We start from the raw sequence: 26,213 nt of genomic DNA, 5'->3' as shown, positions 1-26,213 counted from the left end.
TTGTATACTGTAAAGATTTGTCACTTGTATTGCTTTAATAAAACACTGATTGGCCAGTAACCAGGCAGGAAATATAGCTGGGGTCACCAGGCTAGGAGAATTCTGGAAAGAGGAAAAGCAGAGATGCAGTCATCATCCACAAGCAGAGGAAGCAAGATGAGAATGCCTTATTGACAAAAGGTATAAACCACATGGCTAAACATAGATAAGAATTATGGGCCAATTTAAGTTGTAAGAGCTATTAATAATAAGCCTGAGCTAATAGGCCAAACAGCTTATATTTAAAAACAATAATAAGGTATAGGATGTATGGGGGTTTGAATAGGTATGGCTCCCATAGACTCATGTATTTGAACCCTTGGCCTATAAGGAATGGCACTATAAGAAAGTAGGTGTGGCCTTGTTGGAGGAAGCGGGTCACTGGGGAGGCAGACTTTGTAGTTCTATATATGTTCAAGCTATGCCCAGAGTGGGACAGTTCATTTCCTGCTGCCCACGAATCAAGATGTAGAACTCAGCTACCTGTACAGCACCATGTCTGCCTGCATGCTGCCTTGCTTCCCATCATGCTGATAATGGACTAAACCTCAGAAACTATAAACCACCCTCAATTAAATGTTCCTTTATAAGAGTTGTCATGGTAATTGTGTTTCTTCCCAGCAATAGAAACACAATTGTGTTTATTTGTTAATACCAAGTGTAGACCAGAATACGAAGTTGAAGACCCTAGTATTTACCAAACAGTCCAAACCGCAGAGTACTTATAAGATGTTTTAACTAACAGATATATTTCAGAAGTGGTATTAGAAAGGACTAGTACTTGCTACAAAGTTCTCCTCTACTGTTGATCTAATTTCTACTCTGAGACAGTGGATGGCACACAGTAGGTGCCTATTTACCATTTCTTTAGTGAGTGACAGAGGATATCATACAGTTTGATGTGAAATTGGTATTGGAAATACATTTTAATTTCTAGTTACAATGACATGATTTCTGAGAGGCACATAAAAAACTGTCCTTAAACAAGTGGCAGAAAAATGCTAGATTTGGGTTTCTTAGGCATTCTCTAGCTGGCCGAACCATTCTGGACAAGTAACTCCAGTTCAGGAGCTAGAACTACTGGAATCTTTTTGGCCACTTTTTACCAATTGTACCAGATCTAGAAAATCCCCAGAGCTGACCTATCAATGTGATCTGAGTCAGGCTAGACCGTGACATTCTCTGGAGCCATCCAAGCATGCTCCATGTCTGTGTGAGACATTGAACAGTTGCCACTGAATACTTTTTTCATATCCCCAGCATAGTGTTTGAGAATTGTATGTTCTCAGTTTCGTTCCCCACCTTTAAATAAGATTGAATGTAGTAGGTTGCTGGAAATAATTCCAGGACTCTCTACACTGGCAGGGCAAAATGTCCTTTAGCACAGTCTTAGATACATTCTGGTTGACCTGTTAGCTTTGCCCAGCCGAGCTGGTACTAGCATTCCATTGCCAAGCACAAGGAAGCAGGGTCGCATGCCACCCACGCCCAAACCTCTCTGACATTTCCGTGCGCCTGGAGCCAACTCCCCCCCATGTGTTTCATCTCCCTCTCAGAATACAAAGGAACACTGAACCTTCCAGTTAATTCAACACCCTCCCCCCTTCCTGGAGAGGGTAACAGTTCTGTTGACCATTATAATGCATCTTCTGTCTCCCAGCAATCCACATAGTCATTAATTTCTGCTGCTGACATCAGGAAAGAGGATTATGTGTGTGTCTGAAACTGTTCCCAGAGTGCTCATTAGTCATAGATAATTGAAAAACTGGTAGGGGAAGGTTTGGTGTAATAAGAGCCCCTGCTTGTGAAGAGGAACTGCAGCCACCCGATAATTGTAGACTCCAGCTTGACCACTCAGGCCACATCTGTCCATTCAGATGGAAATTCATGGAGCCCAAGTGTCCTCAGGGCCACCTGACATCTCAAGGTGAAGCGTGTATACACAGCCAGATCAGAGCATAGGCGAATCACCCATGGGTTTCCTTCCTGTCTTCAGCAGAACAGAACAAGGAAAAGATGAAAGGAATCTGCTTTAATTTTGTTTTTATTGAAACTGAAGCTAATTTGGTGTTATTTAAGCCAACAAATAAGGTTGAGATCTGGAAGCCACACAAATAGCTCAGGAGAATACCTCCCGGCATAGCCTCATCTGCGCTGTAATAATAGTCAGTGTTTTTCTAGAAAATCTCTGGAAGTATATGTGCTTAAATGTTCATAGTCTTTAAAGGGGGCACAAATGTGCTCATCAGATGAGCCCTATTCCACACCCTGGCCTGACCCTTAGTTTGTCTTGCACTTCCTCCTAGGTTCATACCTTAATTCTACCTCCTGGATTTTAATGACTATGTAGGATTCTGCTGAATAGATGTGTTTTTGTTTGTTTTCTTTTTTAAATACCAGACCAGAAGAGAAACACCTTTAAAACTATGATTTAAAAAAATGTTTGTTCAAAGAAGCACCAAAGAAACCACAGGTTAATAAAAAGCGCATATTTACCCTCACCCCAACTGGAAACACTTCCTATGTTTTACCTCCCAGGAATGTAGTTTTATAAACTCGTCCACCACCATTGTTGCTTTTGCAGTGATGTCATATTCTGCATAATATCTTGCAGCCTGCATTTTCACTTGTTTGGGTGTTTAAAAGATAAAATGTTTCCCATGCTAGCCTTTCTTCACATAGTAGGTTTATCTTTTTAAAAACGGAATTTGAGTGTCGAGTGGGTAGGTACTTACTAGTTTGCTGTCTGTAGCCTTATGTTGGCCTCACATAGGCTGCCCTTACTCCCCACCTCTCCTCAGTGCCCCTATCGCTAATAAACTGGATACCCCAACTCCTGGCCCCTCAGGGTTCCCTACAGTGAACTGCCATTTGTTTTGATGGAGCCACTTCCTGGAATCGTCTAATTCTAGTATGATTACATCTATTTTTCACCTTTGGAAGTCATTCTAACCCTTATCCAGGTGCTGTCTCTACCTTGAATATTTCATTTGTTCTCTGAGGTCCATGTAAGGAGCCCTCCTCAGTTCTGTAGGTGCAACATGCACGTTCTACCTTTCTCCTATCTTCTGCACAGTTAATATCTTAGTTTGCCATCACCTTAGTTCCAGACTTTATGTGAATCTTTTGAAGTCCTAAAGGCCTCTTTAGCTTACTTAGCAACACCTAGACCTTGGCCCAAGGCAGGTGAGAACTGGTGCAGACCATCTTCTCCGCATTGTTTCTAAAAGGCTTGTGGAACAGGTGAGCGAGTGGTTTGATGAAGCATAGAAGAAACTGCAGAGCCTGAGTCAGTGATGTCTTGATTAGCTCTGGGGAGAGCGATGCTGTGGGTTATTAAATTTCATGGTGAACGAAAACATTGGGGAAAGTTATCAGATGGCAACTAACAGTCCTAGACCCTCTAAGATGCTTCTGGCTGCGAAAGTGAAGATGTGGGAGATTTCTTTGCACATAATACGTATTTCCACCTTCCTATCTTATGCTGCATCCTTCTGGTTTGGATAAACAAAGCTCCTTCGTATTTAGGGTCAGGCAGATGATGCCTGAAGGATGTGGTTCCAATTTAAAAAGGGATGTTCATCATGGTGAGCATTAACTTTTATTCCTAGATCACTAGCTTCAGAAGCCTGGCTCACCGTCCTGGGCTGAATTCTTTAGGAACTGAGCCGAGACTGACGTGGGATGAGTTGTAGACTGAGCATGGTTATCTGTGGAAGCGGGAGACCCTGAGTGGTGATACAGTTCGAAATCACATTGGCCAGCCAAGCCGAGTGTTGTAGTAGGGTGAAGGGCACCTGCCAGCCTTCCTTCCTTCTTTACTGAGTCACAGGACGGGGGTCCAACAGAAAGATCTCCAGCTGAGGATCCCCGGGGGACTAGAGGCTTGCAGCTGGCCACTGTCTGTACCCTCAGTCTCTTTTAGCAAGTCAGCTTTTCCTTTCGTGATAAGGAAATGCAAGCCACGGCATCATCTCTTTCTCCATAGTCCCTATATTAAAAGTAGCACCATAAAAATCTCATGCCTTTTCTGTTTCTGCATTCCAATTACTCTTGACATTAACGGCTTCTCCCTTTGGTGAATGAAGAGCTTCACTGCTGTTTTCTTTCCTAGTATCAAGCATATCCTCTCCTAAAATGGTTGCTGGAATGAGCATCTAAAAACACAGATCCAGCCGCGACCCTCCTGCGCCACCTCTTCAGTGGGATCTGGTGGTGTCAGCGCTGAGGCCCAAGCCCTGCAGTGCTATTGCAAGGCTTGCTTCTCTAACCGTCCTTGTCTGTCAGTCTGTCACCTGCTACTCCTAACCAAACCTGTGTTCTACTCCCTTTGCCCCGCACTGAGCCGATCACCCATGATACTTCCTCTCTTCTATCCTGGCTCTTGTTCAAGATAATCTACTTGTTGTGTGGTCTTCCCTGCCCTGCGTATCCTAACACCAGGGCTGCTGAGAGCCTAGGACTCTACTCACAGTCCTCTGAAGCTTCCCTTCACAGGTCAGATTCATTCATTTACTAACTAAGCTGTTTCTAAATCTTCCCAGAGGAAAGCGATCCTCCCTGCTAATTCCAACTCTCCTATAAAACTATCCATGGAAGTTTCTCCTTTGAAGTTGTAGATCTTGTAGATGAATCTCTATAGTTTCTATTTTTACTTTCTTCTAGAAATCAAGCCTTAAAATATCTCTGTAGGCAAGACTTCTAAATGGTGGTCATTTAAAAATGTACAACAATGCTCATCTTAGAAATAATACTCTTCATCCCTTCATTCATTCAAAGCATAGTTGAGAAAAAAATTGTGCTTTGATGTCATAGTGTAAGACTTGATGTAAGAGGAGAACCTAAAGCCTACCTTCAACTTCTCAGCTACGTGGCTGCAGGAGACTTACTGTCCTAAAAGTTTCGATTTCCTGACATCCACCTGTGAGATGGGGACAAAAATGGATCCTATTGTAGCCCTCTTAGATGTCGTTAGCAAAATGAAGGGAGAAAATGCATGCTATGTTCTTAGCACAGATATAGAAGAGTTGACTCCAGGAGGAATGTCTGTCATACGTTACAGCATATATGTAGTGACATAACAAAGAGACTGTCCAGAATCCGGGATCCAGCTCTTCCACGTTCTTATGTCCTGGAATTCAGCACAGACCAGTGCTTAGCCTTCTTCTGCGCCTATGTTTGTGCATCTGAACCGTGTTCGCTAGACCAGCACAATTCACCAGACATAGCGTATGAGCAACACAGCGGACTTTAAACTCTTCTGGTCCTCATGATAAAGCAAGGAAAAAGGGAGGTGAATTAATTCTGATGTCTTATTTAACTTAATAGATAAAAAATTATCATTTCTACATACAATTGGTGAAACGGTTCTTTTTGCTGTGCTTAAGAATAAATCCAGCTCCCCCTTCCCTCCTGAGGCAACACCTGAGCAACACCTGAGGCAGGTGGGAGAGCTGACCCTGAGGTCAGAAGGGCACGAGAGCTGCCCCCGCCTACCACCAGTTAAAACACTTGGGAGAGCACACCCTGCACCTCACGTGGACAGCACAATAGAGCCAACCCCATTGGCAGAGGTATGGGTGAGCCAGCCCTGAAGTTGTGAGCATGGGAGAGCTGTCCCCATTTCTCAGCTGTCATGTGGTGGCATGGGAGAGGCAGGGGAGAGCCTGCCCTACCCCTGCCCATCAATTGGCTGAGGCAGGTTAGAGAGCTGGCTCTGAGGTCATAGAAGGATTCATCCAGTCTGGAAAAGTGAATATAAAGAATCTCACTATTAATTTTATATCAGTCCTGGGATCTGGTTCAGTGATAATAAGCTTGTCTATTGTAGATAGGAATCTGGTATATATATATATATATATATATATATATATATGTATATATGTATGTATATATGTTAGTAGTTCCTCTTTTTTCTCCTTTTCATTTATTCTTTGTGTCTTTCACATCATGCATCTCCATCCCATTCATTTCCCTGTCCCATGTCCCATCATATCCACCCCCACCACAATAAAAGAAAATAAACTTAGAGAGAGAGAGAGAGAGAGAGAGAGAGAGAGAGAGAGAGAGAGAGAGAGAGAGAGAGATAATCAGTCTCATTGTGGAAGTTGTAGTGTGGCAAAGTGAGTCACACAATAGACACTTTTACCCATATATCTTTTCTTGCAAGTGTTCATTGGAGAGAGTCACTGGTCTGGTTTGAGGCTTCTGGTTTCTGCTACTCTGGCGATGCTGGGCCCTCACTGGTTATCCTGCTGATGCCCTGTAATGTGGAGATCCTGTAGCTCTGGGTCTGCAAAACTGGTCCCTTTGTGTGCTCCAGCAGATCACAGATGGAGCAGATGTTGGGCTGAACCAACACATAATTCTTGTTCTGGGCCTGAGTAGTTGCAGGGTTGGTCAGCCCACCAGCTCTCCCTTGTCCTCACCACCAGGGTGAGCCCTCATGCATTCTGTTTGGGAGTTCACCTCTTGCAGCAATGAATAAATCTTTGGTATATGTTCTATGTCCTCACCAAACATAATTCAGATACTAGATTTTCACTGGAAATGCTTTCCTTCTTTAAATGAATACTGGAAAAGTAAATTTGTACACTCATATTATTCCAAACATGCTTTGAAGAAGATCTAAAACCCACCACAATGATATCAATCTTGTGGGCTAAGCTATTTTTAGAGTTGTTATAGACAGAAGTTTATTATTTAAGATAGCTATAAGCATGGACTGGGGAGGTGTTTTATTTCCAGTTATAGGGTCTTTAGAGCCATTTACCATCTTCACTTATGTGTGTGTGTGTGTCTGTCTGTCTTTGTGTGGTGTGTATTTGTAATTGTGTGTGTGTGTGTGTGTGTGTGTACACGCATGTGCTGAAAATATAAGACACCTCTGCCTAACCCTGAAGTTCCCTAAACAATTACAACTGATGCTTTCATGCTCAAGAAGCTCATAACACACATTTAGAATCCTAGAATCCTGGGACTCAATAGAGATTACAGAATACATATGGTCTAAGTCTTACACGGACCCTGCAAGGCAGAAATACTTACAGAATACTTTTCATAGTGGAAGGGGTTCAGCCTCTGTTAAATACCTCACAACAGATAGATCATTTCATTTCCCTCTGCCTCACATGGCTTTCTGTGTCCTTATCTCATCTTCCTGACTAGGTTGAAAACAAGAACTGCCTTTTACAGCCCAGCAGTGCCCACACAAAGCTAGAGAATCAATAAATTATTAACTAAAGGCCTCCCTGATGGCAGGACTTCAAGGTCACTTGAAATATCAGGGTCACTGCCTTGCAAAATTCCGAAGAAGTGTTTCTGTGCAAGCAGTAGCCTCACAGAATCCCCTAAGGTTTCAACTGGCCTATCTCCTCCAGCTAGAATACAAAATTTAAGAAGTTCTTTCTTGGAACAAAATATTTCTTTCCTTTACCCTCTAGTAGGAAGCAAGCACAGAAGTCACTTTTCTGTTTCTTTTGGAGCATGTGTTTGTGTGCCTATCAAAGACATATACCAAGATCACAAAATGAGCGGAGGGCTGTTTTATGGGTGCATGGTTTCTGTCTCTGTGCAGTTGAGAAAATGCAGGCAAGGAGGATGGAGCAAAAAGGCTCTCTTAAGAAAACCCTCTGTTCACGTTCGAGTTTCCCAAACTGATGGGTGTTTGTTTTCTCTCATGTCTACCCAGGAAATCTCGTGCTGCCTCCTGGAACTTCTCTTGGAAGTGGGCTCACACAAGAGGCAGCCAAAGAGCTGGGTCTTCCCTCGGGGATTGCTGTGGCGGCCTCCCTCATTGACGCCCATGCAGGAGGACTAGGTAACCTCTTCTTTCCCAGCACCGGTTCTGTGGGTTCTCTGGGCAAAAGAAATGTCGCCAAGAGCCCAGAATACATCTTTTCTGTTTGCTCAGCAAAGGTCAAGGGCTGATGATTTAAGGTGAAATAAGAAAAGGCCTTTATACACATAAGCATTTGAATAGAATTAGAAAACTTATAATTAAAAATAAAAGTTATAAACTATTAATTCCTTAATACATAATAATATAACATTAATCTAGATAGTTCCCTAGCATCATGAAAATTTGGACAACGTATGTTTACTTCCGTCCACAGTGTGTGATGGTAGGGTGCTTTTATGTATTCTTTCTTTACTAATGGTAGCGCAAAATCTTTATAAGCATGATATATTTGTTTAATAAAATATTTGGCTTTTTTCCTAAACCCAATTACTTGATTGAAGTCTCGATTTAATTTCCTATATAACTTTCAAGTCTTCAGTTCATGCATTTATTCATTTTTCAAAAACCCATTGGCTCCTCACCACACACTCTGGCACAGTGCTAAGGGATGGTGGACGTGGAACAAAGCCTGGGACTGGTGTGAACGCTTGCCCACCTTGCACAAGGCATGCGATTCAGTCCTCAGCACCTCAAAGCTATGTGAATGCGATGAAATAAAGTAAAATAAAACAAAACCAAATTCACCTCCCAAATTTTAATAGGAAAACATACAACAAAGCAGAGAACTCTAGTTAAATGTGGTGATTCTGTTCTCGTCTTCAACTCTGCTGTAGTTTCCTTCTGTTTTCTCTTTTGACTACTATGATTCTCAATCTCTCGATTTTACTACGTTCCTATATATTCCCCTATCCTTTCAGTACAACAGCATTTGTTTCAAATGATGGCTTGTAATTTGTAAGGCAAATGTTCCAAGCCATGCCATTGAATTTTCAGAACTGAATAGTATGAAGTAGGACAGAACAGGGCAGAATACAGCAGACTGTGTGTCTTGCACAGCAAGAGTAGATAAGTACTGTGTTGTTAGGCTGTTTCCATGTGTGAGTATATGTATGTGCATACCAGGCCGTGGCTCAAATGAATCTCTTATAATGGATTAAGGTCACAAAACTTTAGTTAAGTGTGGTGACACACATGTGTAATTTTTGCTACTTGAGAAGTGAGGCAAGAGTTCAGCCATTCTGGTGGCATAGTAAGACTCCAATTCATAACTGCCGATTCATATTTTACCTTAGAGCGGCTGTTCACATGAATAACCCTTTCATGGGGTTCCTAACCATTGGAAAACACAGAAATTTATAATTCCTAACAGTAGCAAAGTTACATTTAGAAAGTAGCAATGAAAATATTTTTATGACTGGGGTCACCACAACATGAAGTACTGTACTAAAGGGTCACAGCGTTAGGAAGGTTGAGAACCACTGCCTTCAAGTCAAGAGCTGTCTCTTCAAGGACTCACCATAGATTGTGTTTCCAGATCTCAGTCCATTACATCTCTGTTTTGGCACATGTGCCTAGAAATGACTGTGCTAATCTCAATCTACTTTATGATGCTGTAACAGCATTTCCGAGGCCACAGATACCAAGAGTATAGATTTATTACAGCTCTGTAGCCTGAAATCTCAGAGGACTCGCATCTAGTAGCATTCTGTCTGTGTTAGAAGGCGGAATGACAAGGGAGCATTTTTGCACGTGAAAGAGAAAGGAAGTTGCTTTCATTGGGAACCCTCTCCATTAATTCGTAACCCATCCCTACCATGTGGAATACCTCTTACAGCTCCCAACGCTCAACATTGTCACCAAGGGGGAGGCTAACCCTTGGTGACAATGGTTAGGTAACCCCCTCCAATTTGAAGGTCAATCAAACTTTCTTCTTTACACAGCCTATTCAGTGGAACATTTAGATTGAGAAATTCTGTAAATTGTATTTATTTATTTGAGGAAATGATCACATTATGTTGTAACTTTCTGATTGATCTGATTGTCATTTCTACCAGACTAGGAATTTCTTGTGAACAAGGACACTGTATCATTCATCTCATGCTCCTAGTGGTGAACATTGCGTCGTGTTTTATAGGTAGCTGATAACTGTGTTGAGTAAGGTCACATTGAACTTTAGAGTGAAGGTTGATCTGTTTCCTGATGTGTGGGGTTGGGTGACACTCATCACCAGTCTGAGAGCCCCTTCCCAGCTCATCTTTCTGTTCTCAGGCTCTGTCCCAGAGAAAGCATAAACAGGACTGCTTGTGGGACAGTGGGGTGATATGTGGTGTGTCTGCGACCACAGGCAAGGCTGTTTCTCCCCAGCCTTTCCCAGTGCGAGCAGTGCTTCTGGGTAGAGTGTCATGCTTTGAAGTACAAGCCACGGAGCTGGAGGCGTAGACAGACGTGGCGTGTTCTCTTCTCAGCTGTCCTGATGGTGCAGATCGTGGAGCCGTGCAGGGAAACTTTCTTCATTTTCTTTTGCAATTCTCCCTGGGGTGACAGTCTCACCCCTTTGCCTCACCCAGGTGACAAACACTTGGCTGGGGCCACTATGTGCTACAGGGAAGAGGGCCTCTTCTTGGGGAACCACAGGCACTGCGGTTTCCTTGTCAGATTCCCTGGCCTCCCTAAGGACGTGTCAAAACACACCTTCTCATTTCTGCCCAGGACATTTTGTACTGTCCGCGAGGGGTAAACTCCCAGATGACCTCCATTTGGTGTCTAAATACAGAGCTCACTGACAGAAGTTTTACCTCCAGGAGCTTTGGCTTGTGTCTTTTGTGCCCAGGCTCACCCACAGTAATGAGTTCCCACCTATTAAAAGTAAATTTGTGAAGTGGAAAGATAGAATAAATTCCTGGATTCTTAAAGAGCAGAACCCAGCTGCCTGTGCTGGCGGGAGATGACAGGGGAAGGGATTCTCCCTGCTGTGGAGTAGGAAGACTTGCTAATAATTCTGATCAAATTTTGTTCTTCTAGCTTCTTACCCTGCCTCTTTCCCCCAGCACTTTACAGCCAGCTCAGGATTAGAATATCTGGGAAAGTAAAGAGGCCTGGAAGCAAACATTCTGCTCATTTTCCACCTTGTGTATGTCTTGTTGGGGTTCAGTGGAAAACAGAGGTAGGTCAGAGAGACCTGAAAGACCATCTGACCACAGATGAACTAAAGATGAATATCAAGTGTGTACGGCCTGTCTGTGCTGGGTCTGGACACTGGAGACTGTCAGCAGTGGACAAACTGACAAGGACCATTCCTTCTGGGGAGCTTGGTATTGCTCTCCCTGCTCTGTGTGTGTGTCACTTCCTAGTATTGGTTTGAGCCCACAGATCTGACTCGACTAAATCCTTGTCCTGCCTACAGGCAGGTTACCTCTTCAACTTTTGTTTTCTCTTTTATGGGAAAAGCTACCAATAGCCCTTCATGTTTTTTTGTGAAAACTGGTGATATCTACATCACACATGTGCCCAGACACAGACACACGCACACATGCTCACACATGCTCACACAGACAGGTATACAGATGCAGACACATAGACATAGACTCTCTCTCTCTCTCTCTCTCTCTCTCTCTCTCTCTCTCTCTCTCTCTCACACACACACACACACACACACACACACACACACATCCAGGTGTGCAGTATTTCTCTTCTTTTCCCTGTGCATTGGCAGGCAGAGAAGAAAGAACCCAAGTCCCTGACCCCTCTGTCTCTCCAGAAGTTGCCCTGATTGTCCTCCTGATGCCCTTTAAAAGAATATGGGATTCAGTACCCTAAAAAGTCTCATAGATTTAAGTCTGAAACAGCCTTCAGAACTGATGGAGTGATCCTGGTGCTGAGTGACCCCAAATGTCATGCTAAGAGCCTAACTTTGGAGTGGGATGATATGCCAGCCATCCTGTTCTCTCACAACACTGCCCTGACAACCGTGGGCAGGTCGTATGCTGACCTGACATGATCAGCCTTGCACCCCACATTCGAAGAAGTGGTGGGGAGTCACCTCTCAGCAGAAATACCCCCATAGACTCTCGTTCCCAAAGACAGCCTGGGATGGAAAGATAGGGATCAAAGAGCAACACAGCTCAATTCATGGGTTTTCCAGCTCTGGAAATAGGAGGAAGGACTTTGTGGGAATGAAAAAAATCAAAGATAAAAGAACATTTTGTTCTTAAGGGACTGGTTAGTGAGTTCTCCAGCAGACAGCCAGCAGATAGGAGTAGTTTGTTTGCACTTTGTGGGGGTGGTTCTGGCCAGGGCTCCTGCTGCTGGTATTTTTCTAGCTTGTAAAAATAGCATTAACTTTGTTCCAGGTCTGTTCTTGGCTCCAGAGCCCCAACTGTCCTGAAAGGAAATAACAACCTCATTTCTCTCTCAGGCCCCCTTCTCCTTCTAGTGGCTCTTCTCTATCAGACAAACTTCTGACTGCCCATCAGAGCTGCTGTCTTCTTTGGGAAACCTTCCTTGACTCCCAAGCTAAACGAATCCTTCCTTGTCTGTGTGCTTGCTGTTATCTTCTGTTTGCTGGTTTGTATGTTAATGTCATTTCATTTACTCTTGTGTAGGTTCTTTCCGCATACTGTGATTTCACCCGAAGTGGCTAGTGTCACAGTGAGTAACTGAATGAAAGAATGACATTGAGTCCCTAGTGGATGCTTATTTCAGCTGGGAGGCAGATGTCTATGTAGAGTCGCTGTGCCTGGCTCAGTTCTTCAGGAGAAAGCATTAAGTCCAAGCAATTCCTCAACTGGTCTGAGATGTCTGGAAATCTCCACAAATTTCTGTTTATGCTCCTATTAGCCTGATTTGGTAAAAATCAAACCTTTTCTGCTAGGTTGAGCACAACTTTTTAATTACTGACATTGGATTCTCTATCAGATGTTGCATTGTCTTAAATTGCTCATCAGAGTTGCAGTGTTGGAAAAATAAGGACTTCCTTCATTCCTCCCTCCCTTCCTTCCTTCCACTTCCCTCCACCCCCTTTCCTTCCTTCCTTCCTTCCTTCCTTTCTTTCTTTCTTTCTTTCTTTCTTTCTTTCTTTCTTTCTTTCTACTTTTTTCTTTTTTTTTAATGGAGGAAGAATCAGTTTAGCCAGTCTTAGAGAAAAACTTCTGGTCCTTGCCTTACTAGAACAATAGTTTCTTCCAATGACCAAAAAACCATACCAGTCTCATTCTTTCTTTCCTATTTCTTTTTCTTTTTTTTCCTTTATTTTTGTTTGTTTTGTTTTGACACAGGGTTTCTCTAACAGTCCTGGCTGTCCTGGAACTCGCTTCGTAGACCAGTCTGGCCTTGAACTCACCGAGATCTGCCTGCCTGCCTGCCTCCCAAGTGCTGGGATTAAAGGCGTGCGCCAGCACTGCCCAGCCCATGCCAGTTTATCATTTCACCGTTTTCTCTTCTGGAAGAGAGGGCAGGCAAGCAGCAGAATCCAGTAATGTGATTTGAGGAGTGTTTATTTATAATTAATATGCACAGATGGATATTATGTGTGGATATGATGCGTGGCATGTTTGATGAAAGATATTGTTCCAAGCAATGATCTCTTCTATTTCTAAACTTGAGACAGAAGCGCATTTCTTCTCTATATGGAATCTCTCCTAACAGCAACTGTGTAGTTTAATGGGACAGATGTGTGAACCCCTATTTGACCATGGAGGCACCTGCAACTCAGAGCTGAATTATGGACCCAAGAATCTATTCTTGTACCTGTTGTCTCACACTTAGGGCAGGAAGAACCTCTTTGCATGGTGCTTTTCTGTTACATTTGTCCAATGAGACAACGGTGGCTCATATGACTGCCTAACTTTGTCAAAACCTACATGGCAAGGTGGAGGTTTGTGAGTAAAGCCTGACTGGTCAGAGTCCGTGACTCACACTTATCGCTGTGGAACGTGGAATGATGGACCTATTAATATATGCTTGGTCTACTTTTGAATTTGTCCCTGAGAATATCTAAAGCAGTAACAAACCTTCAGAAAAGGCTTTCCGCAAGTGTATGCTGACAAGCCGCTTCCCTGGCTGATGAGGATGGAAGGTGAATGCGAGAAAGCAGTGGAGTTTTGGAAAATTGCAGCCTAGTAAACAGGCAAGAACAGTAATTACCGTTATTTGCGCTAAGCGTGGAAGGCTTTGGTAAAACATAAAATAGCCTCAAAATGGAGACAGGAAATTACAGAAGGATCCCTGGGTAAGAGATGCCTGGAACTGTGCTCACAGCAAGCCATGCCATTATTATTTCTTGGAAAGTAGAATGTGTTTGTTCAGTCACTTTTAAACTTTAACTAAGTATTATTTCTAATAACTCATAGATAATATCAGCATCTCAGCATCTTTAATAAGAATCACAGTTCTTAGTACTGCATGACCATATCCTGCCTGCCTTCCATGGCCCTGGCGCTCCGCCTGGTGCTCCCCCTCCTTTATCTTTTTCAGCAGTCCTAGTAGATAAAAGTTAGTTCCCGTGTTGTGAGGCACAAAGTGACATTTCCAGAATCTCATAACTGGTGTCTTAGCTAGCTTTGCACTTGAGATTGAGTCTGTAGCTTGTATTATTTTCTTTAGGCTGGTGGATCTCAAGCAGGGGTAACTTTAGGCACGTGCATTCCACCTAGCACAGAGTTATCACATCTGAGGAGGGGGAAATATCACTGGCGTGTGACAAAATGAAGCCAGAGGTGTTGCTAGCTACACTGCATGCTCAGGCCAATCCCTGCCACAAAGAAGCCTTGTCCAGCCAGGGACTGAACTCCCCAGCATGGTGGCTGAGAAGCCTTGCTCTGCTCCAAACAGCTACAATGATAATTTATCCCATTATCAATTCAGCTTATTTCTGTAGAAGCAAGAACTAAGCCAAAACAATGGTTTTGCTAATGCAGTACTTTTTAAAAGTCATATTCTGAGACAGAAACTCCTCAATAAAAGTAGCCAGGTGATAAAACAGAAATGGAAGTGGAGACTGAGGAGTCAGGACCAACATGGCTTTTTCAGCATCTGTCCTTCTGACATCGAGCTTCTGGGACATGTGGCCGTGGCCTTCCTCCCATGCTCTTTGCCTCTTTCCTTTATGTCCGTGCTTCACTGCTGAGCATGGATCCTCCTCCCCCACCTAGACATTCCTAGTCGGTCATCAGATACAGCCAAATTACAGTGCTGCCTCTGCTATAGCATCTCCAACTCCCACGCTCCAGCGAGTACTAGTTGCCCTCTTGATACTTCTCCTGTATATGTTCTACCTATTTCTGCGTTCCTTTGCATGCCTGCCATCCGGCATGAATCCTGCTGACGTGACAGCTATGGAAGGGTTCTGTGAACTCCTGAGTAAGGATCGCTAAATGTACGAAGAGGGACTTTGAGATATAGATTGCAGATCTTATTGACTTATGAAGCTGGATCTAGCTTTGTGTTCACAAGGTGTCATTTGGAATCCAGAGGAGCAAAATATGGAAACTGATGACGTGGGTTCAGAACAGTCGTGATGTTCAAGTGACAGGTGGGCAGGTGAGATCAGAGCGGACCTGGCCAGACTCTGGGTCAGAACCGGAAGCAGCAGGAAGCTTTTTCACGGGGCCCATTTAAGGCAGAAAGTCCATAGAAATGGAGGGGATTCCAAGCACTGATAAAGCCACCTGTGGAGACTGGAAGGAGAAAGGCTGTGCCAGGCCCCGAGCAGATAGCAGACGCGCAACTTCAGGGAGTTTCTGGGTCTGATCAGAAGCAGAAGGAAGGATGCGTTGATTTCAGCACTGTGGTTTTAAGCCTAGGTTTGATTTAATGAGAATCACTGCTGAATGAGTGTGGCAGACACGTACACAGTAGAGGGGCACAGGGGACGATTGGGGGTGGAAAATTTTGGAGTTTCTGTTCTCAGACTCCAGGGCTTTCTTGGAGAGCTGCAGAGGAGTGGCCCCGGCCAGGTGACCAGTCTCTTACCTGTAGACAGGAAGCTGAGAGGGATCCAGGCCTCCGGGCTGCAGCCAGTTCCTCCAGCTCAGCCCTCTTTTAGTCTGGTGCCACATAATTCAGTATGTGAAGCCGTGCCCCTGCCGTGACATCATAGTATTTGTGGTGTGATATACACATACCCCTCTTTGGATAATGAGTTATCACACGGTTTGGGAACAAAAAGGCTACCCAAAGAGTTTCTGTACTAAATTCTCTAATTTGCAGATGAGAAAACCAAAACTGAGAAAACCAGAAAATTACTGTCAAGGCTTGATTAAAAAATCTGTGTTTTCTCTTTCAGCTTGGCGGGGCAGCCAGGGCTCTGCTCCATTATGTAACAGTATCTCTGATTAGGAGAAACGAATGGTCCCTGGTGTCTTCTTCCATTCCTCGCCATAGCCCCTGTGTAATGGCCGCAGTCTGTGTCACAGCTGGCCATGAAATAGGGAAAATAGGTTTTCGAGGCTAAACATGAAGAAGTTTTTTGTTTTGTTGTTAAAATCCGCAAAGCTCTAATATGCCTCCTGCAAAGCTGTCAATAATCAAACACACAGGGAAAAGCTTCCTTTGAAGAGCTCAGCCTGCTTATTTTTATTTCATCTACAACTCATTGAACATATTCTCTGTGCCAAGCATTTGGTCAGGGCCTGTAACAATCACTGCCCTCATCTTGAAACCACTCTAAGCTCCCATTGTTTTCTGTATTCAGTGCTCAAGAAAATCAAAGTTTATTAACTTGCTCATTGTAATTAATTTATTTGTATCCCAACCACATTTGTTCTCTTCCTCCTCTCTTCCCATTCCGTCCCCCTTCTCCTTGCCTTCAATCCATTTCTCCTCTTCTTCTGTTCAGGAAGGGACAGGCTTTTATGGGCATCAACAAAGCATGGCATACCAAGTTGCAGTGAGAGTAAGCACCTCCCCTTGTATTAAGGCTGGGAAAGACAATCCAGTATGAGGAATAGGTTCCCAAAAGCCAGCCCAAAGCATCAGGGGCAGGTTGATTCCCATTGTCTTCCCACAAGAAGACCAAGCTACAAAACTGTCACACATATATAGAGGTCCTAGGTCGGTCACGTGCAGGCTCCCTGGTTGTTGCTTCCAACTCTGAGAGTTCCTATGAGCCATCTTAGTTGATTCTGTGGGTTTTCTTGTGATGCCCTTGACCCCTCTGGCTCCTACAATCCTTCCTCTTTTTCTTCAGCAGGATTCCCTAGGCTTAGGCTAATGTTTGTCTATGTGTCTCTGTATCTGTTTCCAATTGTTACTGGATGAAAGTTCTCTGAGGACAGTTGGGGTAGTCACCAATCTGATCACAAGAGAGAGCAAGTTCAGGCTATGTAACCACTACAACAGTAGTCTTAACTGGGTCATCCTTGTAGATTCATCAGAGTTTCCCTTGCACAGGTTCTCTGCCTGACCCTGAAATGCCCCATTTCCAGTTATCTGTTTTAGTTCTCTCCCCTCTATCAAGCCCCTTCCCCACCTTCCCTTAGTTTACCCAGATCTCTTCTTCCCTTGCCCGATCCATGCATTCCCCCATTGGGCCCTCCTTGTTACCTCTCTGGGTCTGTGGATCATAGCACAGTTATCCTTTACTCAATCTAGATGCCCCTCCTCTGAAGAATGGATAAAGAATGTGGCACATTTACACAGTGGAATATTACTAAGCTGGTAAAAACAGTGGCATCAGGAAATTTGAAAGCAAGTGGATAGAACTAGAGAAAATCCTCCTGAGTGAGGTAACCCAGACCCAGAAAGACAAACATGGTATGTACTTAGTCAAGTGGATATTAGCTGTAAAGTAAAGGATAATCATTGTAATGTTGTAGTACATGATACTGTTCGGTCCTCTGCCCAGGGTATCCTCCTCTGGATCTTGTGCATTTCCCTTCTGGTGGATAGTTTATGGATAGTTTATGAATACATATGTTTCATCATGGTATGCCCATGCCTTTACTTGCTTTAGCCTATGCTTAGACCAGTCTACACCGGTGCCCAAAACAGGGCAGTACTCCAAGTGATCTTTCTTTGAAACAGGTGCATTTCTAGGTCCATTTATGAAAGAGAAAGTTAAGGTTGGGAACAAGGAAGTGAGTTTGATAGAGGCATTCTGAGCAGCCCCAGAGCCCAGATTCCATCCTGTGAGTTTTGGTAGACAAGTCTAGAAATACGGTAGAGGGAACAATAGTATTCATTTTGTTAATATTCATGCCAGTTTTATTTGTATAGTATCTTGCCGTCTTCAATCCACCACCCCAGGAACAAGAAAGAGTGATTTCCTTTTAGTAGCTGAGAAAACTGATACTTGAGGAAGCAAATGAACTCGCCAAAGCTAGGGGACCAGGAGTACTTCCCTCCAGACAAGCTCCATCTGTGTACCCTGCCATGTCTTCACATCTGTCTTGCCACAATCTTTGCGTCAAACCGGGAACAAACTGTGCCCAGCACATCGAGGGGAGTATCTTGACCCGGTGTGAGTCAGCGGCTGTAGCCAGAGCCCATTGTTTGTTTGCAGCACACCTCTTACCTTGTCCTCAGCCCCAGCACCTTGCCTGCTCTCTGCGAGGAGCCGTATCCAGAGAGCTGAAGTTAGGGTCTATGGCTGGAAAGAAGAGCTGCTGTTTGCCATTGCTAAGCTTAGTGATGAAACTAAGAAGAACACATAATTGTCCAACCTGGTTTTGACACCCGCACATTAGGGACTGCCACTCTCTTTGGGGCTAGCCTTAGGACCACACTTGTGCCTCTAGTCATTTCTCATAGTACAGAAATCCAACGCATACTCTTCATGCTGCCCCTGGAACACTCCTCTTTGCTTTAGTACATACCAGCAGCTAATGGTGGGAAAAATCACGTCTCTACTAGCAGCCCTACAAGGAGTCTATGTGGACTGCTGGCCACTTGCTTAGGATCTCTTAGTAGGCCTGCCTCCTTTTCTGTTCTCACTTTTCTCTTAACTATGCTTTCAGATTGTGAGAAGATACTCTATTGTGAAGACAGCATCTGATTAAAGAGAAAATAGCTTTTGAAATTCCCCATCCTGCATTAGTACCTTGTAACAAGCTCAGGGAGTTTGTTGTAATATAGAGAAACCTCTAGACCTGAGTTCTGTCACCCAGCTGCACTCTCCTTTCCACAGTGTTGACCATTTTGTGTGCTCTACTGTGCATCTAATAGAAGAACCTGACTCTGAAACAAGTGAAAACTGGAAGCTTAGAGGTAATGCAGCAGAGTAGTTAAAGGCCCACACACGCAGGTGTTGGCCCCATAGGGAAGCATTTGACATTGTATGCCTTATTTTTGCCACCTGTAAAATAGGAACAACAGTCGCTACCTTACAGAGATGTTTAATGATTAAGTGGACATGCAGTGTAGAAGGCAGAGCTGCATGCAAAGGCCACATGCCACTTCTCTGAGAAGTGATGGAGGGGTGGGAGAGGAGAGGGAGTGAATTCACTGGCTTGCCTGGAATAAGTTAGAGCATCACCTAGGATGAAAATTGGGATTTGCACATTAAGAAGCAGGAGCAGCGTATGCCAAGGGCCTGGAAATTTAAAAAAAAAAAGGCCTGGTGTATGCAGACTGAAGTTTCTGTCCTGCCTCATACCCCAGACCTGCAGTTCCAAAGAAACACACAGAGACTTATATTAATTATAAATTGTTTGGCCCTTAAGCTCAGGCTTATTACTAATTAGCTCTTACAACTTAAATCAACCCATAATTCTTACTTTGTTTAGCCACACGACTTGGTACTTTTTCTCAGTGAGGTTTTCTCATCTTGCTTTCTCTGCATCTGGCTGGTGACTGCATCTCTGTCTTTCTTCTTCCCAGAATTCTTAGTCTGGTTGTAGCACTTATACTTCCTGCCTGGCTACTGGCCAATCAGCATTTTATTAAACCAATATGAGTGACAAATCTTTACAGGGTATGAAAGCATTATCCCACAGCAGGTGTAGATAAGGAGTGTTTCAGCACGGCAGGCTTTCATTGTGCCTGAGAGACAACAGAATGAACTAGTCTAGAACACAGCCTGAGTGGCACAGTTTGTAGCATACAGCCAAGGCCTGGGGTCATATCCCCGCATTGAGTTTAACTGCTCTGGGCCTCCCATTCTAATACTAGCAAGAAGCCCGAAAGCCATGATTAGAAAAGAAAAAAAAAATGCCATCTCATTTTAAGCTTATAGCAAACTGCTCTTATGTGGAGTAGCAGATCTGCTAGGCTCTGAATGAGGTGACCATCTCAGCCAGTGATTAGTGCCTGACATGGCAGCACCCTGGCCTGCTCTGCAGTATGGTGCCTTGCAAGGAAACTGGGTGTTCCTGTTTCTCAACTCCATCTCTCAACAGTCCAGCATGGCAGAGCTGATCCTCACCACCCCCATTCCTGCCCCTGTCTCCACCATCCTCTTTGTGGGGAGGAAATCATTCTGTCCCTTTTTCCTCACCCTTTAGCTCCTCAGCTTGTTATCTCTTAGTGTTCTTCAAATCCAAGCAGAAAATGTAGAGATAATTCATGGTTGCTCTCGTGTGAGCTGGTGACTAGCTTTACAGAGTCATTAGGATGTCTGGACTCAAACTTAATGTTGCCATCTTCATTTTGTGGGTGACAGTGACAAATTACCCCCTCCCATGACTTCCCTCTGCTCCTGTCTCACTTGGAAATTACTGTTTACTGGAGACAGAGACTGGAAAATGCCTGGGGGATGTAGCCTGAGAAATCAGTTATTTAGATAACTCCCAATTAGTCACAGTAAATGAGCAATATGGATAAGAGAAAGAGAGAGATAGAGAGAGTATATTTTTACTTAAATCCAGAACAACTCATAGGAACTTATCTGATTTCTAACTTTATTTGCTTATTATAACATTTTCTACACTTGTTTATATGTCTGGTCACCTGTTATATTTGAATATAGAATGCCTTTCACAGGTTCAGATTTTGAAACCTTAATCTCTAGAGGTACTATTGAAGAGGGCCTCAAAACTCAGTGACATGGGGCCTAGCTCAAAGTGATCGCTGACTGGGTTTGGTCCTCAGGGGCATATTATGTCTGGCTGCTTCCTGTCTTCCTGGCCCACCACAAGGAGAACTGAGCGGCTCTCCCCCGACCATGGCTTCCCTGCAACAATAGACTAAACTCCATAGAACCATGAGACAAAATAAATCTATCTTCTTTTAGATTGTCTGTGTTAGTAATTTGGTCAGGAACAGAAGCATAATTACTATAACATCCAAGTCATTTAAAATACAGGCCGCTGTTCAGCCTAGCTTCTGATCGATGGTGGAATTGGGGCTGTGTTATCTTCATGTATCAGCTCCCATATGGATCTGATAGTCTTCACCTGGGCACTTTAAAAGGCAGTGGGAGGTGGTTCAAGCTGCAGCTGATCACCTTAAAAGTTGTATACATCTTGAAAAGGCAACAATTATCCCAGGAACCAGGAAGATTGCACTTAGCATCTGTGCTTCAGAGGTTCTGTCTGTTGCACTTCCATGATCTCTGTACTCCCTCAGTGACAGCAGCCTGATGGCTTTGGTGTGCCTGACTGCGGTACTACCAAGTACACAGCTTCAAACAAGCCCATGTTAACCAACTTATCTGTGTTTGATTTTTAAAATCTATTCAAAAGCCTGAAGACTGGAGGTTTTATGTAAACTCAAATCCTCTCCTCTTTTGTCTTATGCGTTATGCTGTTGATCCATATTGTTACTGGCTCCTGCACTGAATTTCACTTAGGAAGTTGAAAGTGTGTCAGCCTGAGACTCCCCACCGTGAAGGCCTGCAGTGCCATCTCCTACCCGTGTTGTTAATATGAGTGAAAACTTCCCACACCTTCTATAAACAGGGCTCTCACAGCTGAAACTTGTAAAGAAAAACCCACACAATTGGATGCTGTGAAATCTATCAAATATCCCCAAATAATATGACTCTTCAAAGGAGGTAATATATACTGTCTGCCATGTTGTGACGTAATATTATTGCTCAGACTAATGCATATGGCCCAATAATTCTTTCCACTTGTATATATCCCCATCCCTAAGTATAACACATAGACAATAATATTTAAACACCTAAATACACAATGACATTGCTGCTGTCTCCCCCCACTTGCACTGTGAGCCTCTTCTGGGCAATGTTATCTGTTTATACTCTTCTCTTAAACCCAGGAATGACTTCAGCAAGTGAATGAATATATACATGCATGAATGAGTTTTCTGAGCAGCATGCTAAATACTGGATCACTTAAGGTGCAAGTACAATAATCCAAAAAATTTGAGACATGTGGGCTAAGTTCTAAAATACACAAAGTGCTGTGATTCGTTGATGAATTATAGTGTAACAGAAATGTGCTGAGGAGGCCATATGTTTGATGTATACCCACTCAGTGCTTGCTCTTGGTCACCATTCCCACGACACTGCCTCATAGTAGCCACCATGGTCCCTCTGGGAGGTGGAAAGGACTGAGTATCATTTGAATTGAACCTAGGCCAAAGGATGTTTTGTCCAGAGAAAGCAGTAGAAGGCAGAGGGTTCTGGACAGACAGCAATATGAGAGCCCATACAGAAGTGGGGCTGGGACACACAAGAACTGCCCTTGGACATCTATAAGGGATTCCTTCCTTTAGAGCTATAGAGATCAGAGTGTCAGAGGCAGATTGGGAGCAGTTCAGGGCCATGCTGACAAGTGTGCTTTCCCCTCTCCTCGCCTGCCTCAGTCCTGGCAAGTCATCGGGGTGTTATTGAGACACTGTTATGTAATTTGACTTCATATGCATCTTGGTTTGTTTTGAAACAGGATCTAACTCCAGATTATCCTGGAACTCACTCTGTAGCCCAGGTTACAATTCTACCTTAGTTCTCCCAGTACTGGAATTAGAGTTATTAGTTATCATATCCAGTAAAGGCTTTATATATGGAAAGGCTTCCTATATTTTATATATATAGACGTGTGTGTGTGTGTGTGTGTGTGTGTGTGTGTGTGTGTGTGTGTGCATAAAGGGTTTGTTTGAAACTAACTGTGGTAATGGGTCTTGAAAGACGACAGGGAATTTGACACCTACTTAGCACAGGATCCATTGATTGAACAAGAATTATTTAAGACTTTGGATGCTTTTTTTTATTTCTTCTGTGTCCTTCTATTTGACTATTACTAAACTAAATATATAAAATTATCTTTCTTTTTATTTTTAATGTTTTTTTCTGCCATGCTTTACAGAAATATAACAATGACAGCCCCAAACGTGTCAGAGTGACTCCAAGTCCAGCTTTCCTTCCCATCTGTTGTCTTTGGTAGAGATACTCAGAGAGTGAATTCCCTTAAATCAGAGTTTTGATTCTTGAAATTAGCCAAAAGAAAGAAAGAAAGGAAGGAAGGAAGGAAGGAAGGAAGGAAGGAAGGAAGGAAGGAAGGAAGGACGAAAGAAAAGAAAGAAAGAAAGAAAGAAAGAAAGAAAGAAAGAAAGAAAGAAAGAAAGAAAGAAAGAAAGAAGGTGACTTTCAGAAACTGAGAAAATGCTTGCTGCAGACTCTACACACTATAGGAATATCCAAGGATCGTTTTTGGGCTTAGCAATTTAGGTAAAACATGGGGTTGTCTTTCAGGATGGCATGTTGTCACTAGGCACTAGTCCTCTGTAAGCACAGAGAGCTGTGCCGGACCCCAAAGGTGTGAATATACATGAATCCACTTCCTTCACTGCAAGGAAAGGAAAAATGCTTAAAACAGAGGCGTTGCTATGAGGATTTTCAGAAAAAGTATGCATGAGGCCTTATGGGGTCTCTGTTCATCTTGGCCTTGGAAAAACCAAAGGTGTTTATTTGCACCTAAATGTAAGTGAGATTAATAAGGTAGTTTGGTGCAAAGGAAGGCTAAGAGAGAAGCAGGGGTGGGACAGCCTGCTCTGCTACCCAGAAGCACAGACCCTTTGAGCTATTTCATAACATCTGTGCTGCTAAGTGTGGATGTAGATGTGGAAGAGTGGAGGGATAAAGATGAGGAACTATTTTTTTGAAGTATATACATGTAATTTTAAAGGGTTTTTGTTTTTGAGATAATAGTTTTTAAACAGATAGCTGGAAGACAGGGAGGTGAATAGATAAGCAGTGAGCACCACATAGGAGATATTGAAGGCTGGAACTGAGACAGTATCTTAAGGGAAGAGTTAAGGTTTTTTAAAAGAGCAGTTCTGACCATCATCAGGGTCAGAAGGACTACAGAGATTCTTCCCTGCAGCAGGAACGATAGCATGATTGTCTTAGAGAGAAGTAAGCAGAGGATGGTTTAAGTCTAAGGCCTAACATTACCAGTAATGTGACTCCATAGGCTGCTTTGTTAAGTCCAGCTTTTCATAGGTCAGAAGATGAAGATCAAGGGTCAGGCTTTTACATATATACATTTTATGCTAAAATTTTCCCATTCTTAAAATACTATTATTGGAATAATGGTGATCATAAATATGAAGTATTTTTATAAAGTATTTTTTATTCATCCATTAGAAAAATTATTGAGTATTTTGTTTCTGACAAGATTAGACTATCCTACAGTACCTTTGAAACAAAAAGCTGCATGATAATCAATATATACACACATAGAGCTAATGCTGCATGCATATGCATCACATGTGCATGCGTGCATATTGTGTGTGTGTGTGTGTGTGTGTGTGTGTTACACACACTGTTAGAGGCTTAAAGATCTACTTGGTAAAGGACTTAAGGGAACAAAGTCAGAAAAGAGCCTAGAGCTGACCTTAACATTTTCCCATTCATTATTTTGTGGTTGGCAACCTGCAGTCAGAGGTTGAGAAACCAAATACCCATCAGGTAGGCTGCAACTGTAGGATAAAAATTTGAATGTATGCATCAGGAGCAAGAAAAAAAATGCTTAAAACTCTGTAGGCTTTTAGGTAGTACTAGGAGTAAAGGCAGACTAGTCAGCAACAAGTTTCAAAGACTGAAGTCCAACTCCGAATAGGCTCAACCCCTGATTTTAATTCAGTTCATCTGTCCCCACTTTGACAAAATTCAACAAGCAAAATCCTATTCTTTCTAGAGGACAAGACAGAGACTCCACATATATAAAAAGGTTTCATATGTATTTTGTGCATTCAATGAAAATTACATAATAATACAGCATATAAGGATTTTCCAAATCCAGACTTAGGCAAGATGTTGGCAGAAATAGGCATGGTAAAGTAGAAATTGGATTATCTGTAATTAACATATTCTAGAAAGGTAAGAGGAATGTGGAAGGTTCAGGAGAGAGCTGAGAGCTGTGTGAAGAAATAAGAATTTTATAATGGGCAATGCAGAGTGGAGAGGAAGAAGAATTAGGGGCACCTAATGGCTGCTGGGAGGGAAAGAACTAGTCTAGGAATGAGCCCTCTGATTAGTTATGTCCTACCAAGTGGTCAGCCCTGAAATAAATAAATTTATGTAATATACATATATATTAATCTATATACATATTATATATGATGCAAGCAACATTAAACAGACTCCACAGTTTATATGTATATACACTAATATATACATATAATATAATAATAAAATAGGCCATGAATTTAAGAGGAGTGAGGGGGAAGACATGGGGACGGATCATGAGAGAGGTTGGAGGGAGGAAAAGGAAGGGGGAAATGGCATAATTATTTTTTAATGAAAAATTTTCAAGTCTGAAGAGAATTAAATAGAATAAAGAAAACACACAATGCAGCATACAAAAACAGTAAATGAAACAAAACGTAGATCAGAGAAAAGGTTGTTCGCACTGCAGTATAATATACAGAAGGCTGGAAAATACATGAAATACACAGAGAAGCATGAGATATGGAGACGGGCAAAACACTAGCAGCCATATAGTTGACCCCCAGGATGAGAGGACAGAGGTAAAGTGGAAGCTATATTTGAAGACATAGTGTCCAAAAGTTTTCACAACTTGTTTAGAATTATTGCGCCTTTGAAAAATCAGCTAATGTAATTTCTTACTAAAATGATAAAGGAAAAATTCTATGATATATTAATAGTTGTATAAATGATGCTTTTTGACCAAATAGTACATATTCATGACATTAAAAAAATGTCTTGGCAAAGTAAAAACAGAACTTCTTTATTTTGAATAAGGATATCTACACAAAAATCATAAGGCATATACCATTCTGAACATGTTGCCACTCCCATTATGTCTACTATTCATCATGTTGAGACTCCTAACCAATGTAACAGGTTAAAAATAAATTTAAAATACAAATTTTAGAAAGAAATAAAGTTGACTTCATATACAATTATATACATTTAGAAAAGCAATGGAATCTATAAAGTATTAAAATTTAATAAGATAGGAACTTAACAGGATTGCTACTGCAAAAGAAAGTAAAATTCAATTTCACATCTATAGTCAGAAACGTTTGCTCAGAAAGTAATGCATTGTCAATAGCCTGATTTCCAGTATTA

General features: G+C 42.6%; 1 protein-coding gene across 6 annotated transcripts in view; it reads left to right on the top strand.

Annotated features, from left to right (window-relative positions):
• Fggy (FGGY carbohydrate kinase domain containing) overlaps positions 1-26,213 on the top strand; it is a 368,123-nt gene that overhangs the window by 166,316 nt on the left and 175,594 nt on the right. For 4 of the 6 annotated variants that reach the window (XM_038332750.1, XM_038332752.1, XM_038332748.1 and 1 more), the window contains exon 7: positions 7,730-7,858. The exons of the other annotated variants lie outside the window; for them this stretch is intronic. In XM_038332750.1, coding sequence (XP_038188678.1) covers positions 7,730-7,858 — 129 coding nt within the window. The remainder of the gene's footprint in view (positions 1-7,729; positions 7,859-26,213) is intronic. 6 annotated transcript variants of the gene reach the window in all.

Source organism: Arvicola amphibius, chromosome 6 (assembly GCF_903992535.2).
Source record: "Arvicola amphibius chromosome 6, mArvAmp1.2, whole genome shotgun sequence".
In the NCBI taxonomy this organism is placed as follows: Eukaryota; Metazoa; Chordata; class Mammalia; order Rodentia; family Cricetidae; genus Arvicola; species Arvicola amphibius.
The sequence above is the reverse complement of the archived record's forward strand: the minus strand, read 5'-3'. Positions and strand labels throughout refer to the sequence as shown.